Here is a 7,710-nt window from a genome sequence, read left to right as displayed (position 1 = left end):
TTTTTCATTCTTTTTCATTGGTACAATTTGATTGTTCAGAAAGTTTACTAGTAGTTTCTATTAACCTTTTACTGTGGCCACATAGGTGCAACCTCTTGTTTGAAGTTTAGTGGTAAAGGCCAGAGTTGACTAATTTTTGTTTAGGAAGGACATACATACAGTCCTTGAAACTTTTGTCTAGTTCTAGAATCTTGAGGAGATGCTGTCATTGCTTTTATAAACAGGAAAAAGATGGATGTCTTTTGGCAAATTCTTTGGGTCCAGCAATACTGATATGAGTCCTTGGAACTGTAGGACTGACTATCCCATGAGTCTGCACATTAGATTTCCAAAGGTAAGTTCACATGTCTAACATGCTGCTTGTTGAACTGTTTAACAAAAGGAATGATCAAATATCAGGCAGAATCACCTTAAAAACTAAAAATTCATACATATCTGTAGCAGTTAGAGCATTCAAAAATGTTTTCTTCTAATGAGAATCCTTTTTATGCTCAAAGAGCTGATCATTTCTAGGGTAAGAAATCTTATAAATAAATGCAATAGGAACAGTTATAATATACATAGTAGCCTTAACAATAATTGGTACAGTTTGAATCTGTGTCCCCACCAAATCTCATGTCAAATTGTAATCCCCAGTGTTGGTGGTGGGGCTTGGTGGGAGGTGATTGGTCGGGGAGGGGGGCGAAGTTCCCATGAATGGGTTAGCACCATCCCCTCGGTGCTGTTCTTCTGATAGTGAGTTCTCGTGAAATCTGGTTGTTTAAAAGTGTGTGGCACCTCCCTCCCTCCTTTCTTCATCCTGCTCTGGCCATATAAAACGTCCCTCTTCTCCTTCATCTTCTGCCATGATTATACATTTTCTGAGGCTTCCCCAGAAGCAAATGCCACTATTCTATCTGTACAGCCTACAGAACCATGAGCCAGTTAAGCCTCTTTTCTTTAAAAATTACCCAGTCACAGGTATTTCTTTATAGCATTGTCGGAATGGACTGATAGGTGATTAAAGACACTTTTCACCAAGTGTGTGTGTGTGTGCGCACGCACGCGCTAAAAAACGTTTTTTCATGCATGTTTGCGTGGCTTTGTTTTATTGTTTATGGGAACACTTTTGCAGATCACTTACTTACAAGTATTTGAAACTGTTTTGTCTTTTTTTTTTTTTTTTTTTGAGACGGAGTTTGAGTTTCGCTCTTGATGCCCAGGCTAGAGTGCAATGGTATGATCTTGGCTCACTACAACATCTGCTTCCCAGGTTCAAGCAATTCTCCTGCCTCAGTCTCCCAAGTAGCTGGGATTGTAGGCATGTGCCACCATGCCCAGCTAATTTTGTATTTTTAGTAGAGACGGGGTTTCACCATGTTGGTCAGGCTGGTCTCGAACGCCTGACCTCAGGTGATCCGCCTACCTCAGCCTCCCAAAGAGCTGTGATTATAGGCGTGAGCCACCTCGCCCGGCCTGTTTGTCTTCTTCAAAACACTAACTGTGGAGTCCTAATTAGGGAAAGGGAGTCAGGCTGCTAGGAACAGGGAGAAGCAGATAAATTATGAGTCTGCCTTTCTTCATGGTCCAGGACATGTAGCCGTACTGCACCCAGCTTATCACCAGACACCTTCAAGTTAGCTCACTGCAACCTTGGCATTCTCAGTAGTACATAAAACCCTCTTCAGCACATACCACCATCCTATAAAATCCCCAGCAAGCCTTTGTCTCTTTGCAGACAAGCCCCATCTCTGCCTGTTCCAGCCTTGCAGTGCATCTTCATACCTTCTCTAATCTACCTTTCTCTACCTACAATCGTCTTGGTAAATTTCTTCTTACCCCCACACCATCAGCCCCAGATAGTCGCTGCTCACCCATGACACTAACCACCAAAAATGGCACTTCAGGAACAAGTCTACACCTCTATATTTTATTTTTGAAACAGGGTCTCACTCTGTCGCCCAGGCTGGAGTACAGTAGTGCGATCATGGTTCACTGCAGCCTTGGCCTCCTGGGCTCAGGTGATCCTCCCACCACAGCCTCCAGAGTAGCTGGGGCTACAGGCTTGTGCTACCATGTCCAGCTAACTTTTTTTTTTTTTTTTTTTTTTTTTGGTATTTTTAGTAGAGACGACGGGGTTTCACTATGTTGGCCAGCTGGCCTCGAACTCCTGGCCTCAAGTAATCTTCAGCCTCCCAAAATGCTGGGATTACAGGCACAAGCCACCGTGCCCAGCCTACACCTCTGTATTTTAAAGTCTATGCCATATGGTACTACTTGTGTCTTTTTTTTTTTTTTTTTTTTTTTTTTGAGAGTCCCGCTCTGTCACCCAGGCTGGAGTGCAGTGGTGCTCTCTCGGCTCACTGCAACCTCTGCCTCACAGGTTCAAGCAATTCTTACGCCTTCGCCTCCCAAGTAGCTGGATTTACAGGCTTGTGCTACCATGCCCAGCTAATTTTTTTTGGTATTTTTAGTAGAGACAGGGTTTCACTATGTTGGCCAGGCTGATCTTGAACTCCTGGCCTCAAATAATCTGCCCGCCTCGGCCTTCCAAAGTGCTGGGATTTACAGGCGTGAGCCACCGCACCTGGCCTACTTGTGTCTTAAGTTTTGATGGTAACTGTGATATTTTTTAAAAACTCACAACTTGAAAGTGATACTTGAAAGGGTAAGAAAGTCTGAATTAGAGGCAGCTGACTTTGTTTTGAGAGGCGATTTTAGCTTTAATGGGAAAATACTGGAAACTAAACACACTTTTGACCAATTTATATAACCTTGCTACATATAAATTTATATGAGAAAATGATTCAGGATAACTTTTCTTTTACAAGTAAGGCTTTTGTGGGCCATTTGAAGCTGATTTTAAATGTCAGATTATTTAATCACATCTGAATTCAAATTCTAAACTGTCTAAATTGTTTCTAATATGTAAGATGATTTCTTTATAACCATAATACTTGTCCTCCCCTCCTTTTTGTTTCCTTCCTGCTTTTTAGTTTTTAACACGTAAAGAGAAGAGGAGGTAATGTTACCAAAGAGCACAGTCTATTTCTTTGGACTTAATTTGCATGACAAGTTTTTGCTCACTGTAATTAGAATTTAGTTAAATAGATGTCATTTTCCTTAATGTTATCTATGTTTAGCTCATGGGAAAAAAAAGTTTCTTGAGAACTGGCCACGTGTGAAAATATTCAAGTTCAGTATCCCTAATCTGAAATCCAAAGTGTTCCAAAATCCAAAACCTTTTGGGTGTCAACATGATGCACAAAGAAAATGCTTAGTGGAGTTTTTTGGAATTTGGACTTTTGGATTAGGGATGGTGAACTGGTAAGTATGATGCAAATATTCTGAAATCTAAACAAATCCAAAATCCTGAACACTTCTGGTCCCAAGTATATTCAGATAAGGGACACTCTGTGTGAGAACAAGACAGCAGGTGGTTAAAGGAATTTCCACACTTAGGTTGCTTTCAAGAGAGACAAAAGTATTAACAGGATCTTAATCTGCCTCAGATTTACTGGGGAGCAAATGCATTCATATTTGAGGATTTCTAAAATGGTAGAGGCTGAGGTGGATCACGAGGTCAGGAGATCGAGACCATCCTGGCTAACAAGGTGAAACCCCGTCTCTACTAAAAAAATACAAAAAAACTAGCCAGGCAAGGTGGCGGGCGCCGGTAGTCCCAGCTACTCGGGAGGCTGAGGCAGGAGAATGGCGTAAACCCGGGAGGCGGAGCTTGCAGTGAGCTGAGAACCGGCCATTGCACTCCAGCCTGGGCGACAGAGCAAGACTCCATCTCAAAAAAACAAAAAAAAATGTTTTTAGTTAGCACCAAAAAAGACCAGGAAAGAGTATGTGATTAATACATTTAGTAAATACAAGATGACTTTTCCTTGTACTGACATTTATTTTTAAATGGTATTGGATAAATAACATAAAATAAGTAGTTATTGTAAATAAAATCTGAAAGGAGCAGAGGAAGCATGATGTTTCTGAATCCTTTTATTTTTCAAAGGACTTTTAAAATTTCAAACTACAAAACGGATTTCATACATTCTGCCATAAATAAAAACAAACAATAAGGCAGGACTCTACATAAGCAAACCAAGAACAATTGTTTTCAGAAAATGTGATAAAATGCTTTACAATCATAAGCCATCCAGTTTTTAAAATAAAACTGTTGAAAAACTCACAAATCTTCAAGCGGCACATACAAGACACCCTTGAAGAGGGAACAAAATGTGGTTCTGCCATTTTGTATTGTTCTCACATTTTTGAAAACCTAATTTTGCTTAGAGCATAGGTCTGTTCCATATTCTAAAATTCACACAGGTTGGTTTGTTTTTCTCAAGAACCATATGATAGAGGCACCAATGACAATACAACTTTGTTTCCAAGAACCTTGTAACAAAGCGTTGTCTCTTTTAAACATACGACTTGAGGCAAAAGGAATCCTGGACAGGAGTTTTCTGCAGAGGCGTTTAAGCCCTACCGAATCCGCTTCTGCTGCCGCGCTCTGTAAATGTCATGAACAGGGGGGACAACGGCTCCTTTTTCTTCATCTTCATCTGAATCCTCGTTGGGCCTTTTGACGGCCTTGGTGAGTACTGCATTACTTTCCACAGGGCCGTTGCCTTCTACAGCTAGCTCTGGGGCCCCACCAGTAATGATCCTCACAGCTTCCTCAACAGCTGTTAAAACAACAAAACATAAAAACATATTCCACTATGAAAGGGTATGTATGTTCAACTGTGGACACTTTATAGTTCATTTCATAGCCTACTAATTTAGCAAAACATGGGATAGTACTACTGATACTAAATAATGAAAGAAAAAGACAAAAGCTGCTGTTAAAACTAATAATTTTAATAAGCCAAAGTACATGTTCACATGAATAGAAAAGATAAACTTTTATGACATTTTACTTAGTGGAATTCAGTATGAATAAGCCTCTCTCTGCCAAAGAGGGTTTGGGTAACTCCTGGGTTTCACTGTACTTCAAATTGGCTGGCTGGTTTCAAAAACTTCAGTGGCAGAGAATAATAATCTCTACGGCTTATGAGACAACAATGTGGAATGACACTCTGAAATGGATTTTCTGTTACTTACTATTTGGTATCTTGCATCTTCGGAAAATTTCCATCAGTTCATCCACTTGTACGAAAGGACCCTATTTTGACATGAATAAATTTTAATCCCAGTAATCTGACAAGTTAAAATAGCAGTAACTTTATACACAATTACTGTAACCCACAGAGCCAGTATCTACCGTGAAAATAAGTGAACAAACCTGGAAACAGATAGGAGGAGGGAGAAGTTTCATTAAAACAACAGCTGCAGGAGGGACTGGGAACACTCCACCAGGTACAGGGTGTAAGCCTGGAGCTGTGAGAAAAAGAAAAGTATGAATCAAGTGGGATGGAAGAATTTCTACACAGAGCTAAAATCAAGTGACTTGCACATAAAGATCTTCCATGTCTATGCTGCTTTGTTCTGGACACTGAAAATACTTTTAGGGCTTTACCAAACCAAAGTGGGTGAGACAGAGCAGTCTCAATGCCATGGCCACTGCGAGGCAGAGAAGTAGACAAGTGACTTTGTATAAGACAATTGGGGACGAAACTAAAGTCAGTTTTTGTCAAAGACTGTTTCTGAGTTACACAAGTCATTTGTTTAGCAATCCTTTTTCAAGTCAATTATTCAACAGCATATTTAATCAGAAGGGCTTTCTTCAAAAAGAATCTAGAGAGGCTACTAACCATTAGTAAGTAAAGAAACCAAATTGTATCAGTGAAGAAAGTTTCCAGCTGTACAGGTAAAAAGCTGTTTAGCTTTTTTTTTTTTTTTTGATACAGAGTTTCGCTCTTGTTACCCAGGCTGGAGTGCAATAGCAAGATCTGGGCTCACTGCAACCTCCGCCTCCTGGGTTCAAGTGATTCTCCTGCCTCAGCCTCCCAAGTAGCTGGGATTACATGCGTGTGCCACCATGCCCAGAAAATTTTTGTATTTTTAGTAAAGACAGGGTTTCACCATGTTGGTCAGGCTGGTCTTGAACTCCTGACCTCAGCTGATCCACCTGCCTTGGCCTCCCAAAGTGCTGGGATTACAGGCGTAAACCACTGCACCTGGGCATAGCAGCATTTCTGAAAACCAAGTATTACTGCCAAAATGGGTTCCTGGAATCTGGATCATTGAAGTTTTGTTTTTAGGACATTCTTAGTTAATCTGTTTCAAAGATTAAAGCTAAATCACTTGTCATAGTGACCCTAAGTCTAATAATTAACCCACAATTGAGAGGCCATGTCACTTTACCCCCACACTTTGGATTTAAATCAACAAACAAACCGAGGTCTCAGTACTGGATCTAAAGTCATGGCTTACGTGCTAAATGTCGTGGCTGAAATGGAATCATCTGCTGAGTGTCTGGTTTAGGGTATTCTGGTTTTCTATCCACTTCATCTTTCAGAACAGGCACTATAGAAGGAGCTACAACTGGGTCTGGAATTATAGCTGCTAGCTTAGCACGGGAGACATCCTGAAAATGCAGAACAGAAGAATCCTAAACCTGAAAAAGGGACTACTAGAGAATAATCGTGCAATTCATAACCTTGAGGATACAGTGTGAATATCTGGGTTAAAACCACAGGAAGAAAATGGAGACGGATAAGCAAGGACTCTAATGATGGTAAAGATTGTTACTCAACAAGGAAAGCCATTTGGTTCTAAGACTCTGTATTATAACTTTACCCCAACACAAGTTAAAAGTCATTAAACTCAGTGTTGCCAGGTAGGACATTTGTAGGACAGATACAAGTTTTTTTGGGTAGTCATAAGACTGGGAACTAAGTAGAGGTCAGGATAATTTGGAGGAAAATTCAAGATTTTAGATCTTCTGACACCTTCCTTCCATTAGAATTGAACATCAGTTTCATTAAACGAAGCTGGATTAAGTGACGTCCTGTTTTGTGAAGGCATCACACGGGTTAAGATTTTGCTAATGCAATGAAAAGTTATTTCCAATGTGCTATTTATTACAGGGGACAAGGAATATTTATTGAGCAGACACTATTCATCAGGCAATTTTAGCCATTTATTCTCTCTTTGATGAAGCAAATAGTAACATCTCCATTTTATAGAAGGGACTGAAGCTCACAAAGGTTTTGATATTTCCCAGGTCACACAGATAGTAAGTAGAGAGAGGAGGATTGGGAGGGCAGGCCTCTCTGACCTCATATCCATCCACAGTCTTCCTTTCAGTACACTAGCATTGCCCTGCCAGGGCTGAGACAAGATATGCCAAAGGGAGCAATACAGTCACCTATGAACAGAGGCCCTATCTCAGAGGAGCTCCCCTGCTCCAGGCAACCCAGTGTCACTCTGTCTGTCTAGAAACAAAATAACCCCTTTTTGCCACCAACGAAGGATAGAAAAGCATTCCACTTTCTCAAAATTTGTTGAAATGCAGTTGGTGACATCTGGTATTAATTATATAAGCAAATCTAAATGGTAGGCACATTGGGTATCACTTTTAAAAAATCTTTCTCACACAGATACATATACACCATACCACTCACCATAACACACAGAAGCACATTAATCCTTCCCCAAAAACAAGAGTAGAAACAAATGTAAGATGGAAAACATCATATTCAGGAAGTAGTTCTACTCCTGAATACTTGCTATTTTTTTTTTTTTTTTTTGAAACAGAGTCTCACTCTGTCACCCAGGCTG

At 40.3% G+C, this 7,710-nt stretch overlaps 1 protein-coding gene across 2 annotated transcripts in view; it reads right to left on the bottom strand.

The window, feature by feature from the left end:
- Positions 1 to 3,968: 3,968 nt before the first annotated feature.
- The window catches only part of CSTF3 (cleavage stimulation factor subunit 3), a 710,177-nt gene continuing 706,435 nt past the window's right edge, over positions 3,969 to 7,710 (bottom strand). For both annotated transcript variants that reach the window (XM_050758769.1, XM_050758768.1), the window contains 4 exons: positions 6,361 to 6,514; positions 5,270 to 5,364; positions 5,089 to 5,149; positions 3,969 to 4,670 (listed from right to left, as the gene is read on the bottom strand). In XM_050758769.1, coding sequence (XP_050614726.1) covers positions 4,468 to 4,670; positions 5,089 to 5,149; positions 5,270 to 5,364; positions 6,361 to 6,514 — 513 coding nt within the window. In that variant the 3' untranslated portion in view covers positions 3,969 to 4,467. The remainder of the gene's footprint in view (positions 4,671 to 5,088; positions 5,150 to 5,269; positions 5,365 to 6,360; positions 6,515 to 7,710) is intronic.

This window comes from Macaca thibetana, chromosome 14, assembly GCF_024542745.1.
Source record: "Macaca thibetana thibetana isolate TM-01 chromosome 14, ASM2454274v1, whole genome shotgun sequence".
In the NCBI taxonomy this organism is placed as follows: Eukaryota; Metazoa; Chordata; class Mammalia; order Primates; family Cercopithecidae; genus Macaca; species Macaca thibetana.
Note: the sequence above shows the minus strand (reverse complement) of the source record. Positions and strands in the feature narration are given on the sequence as shown.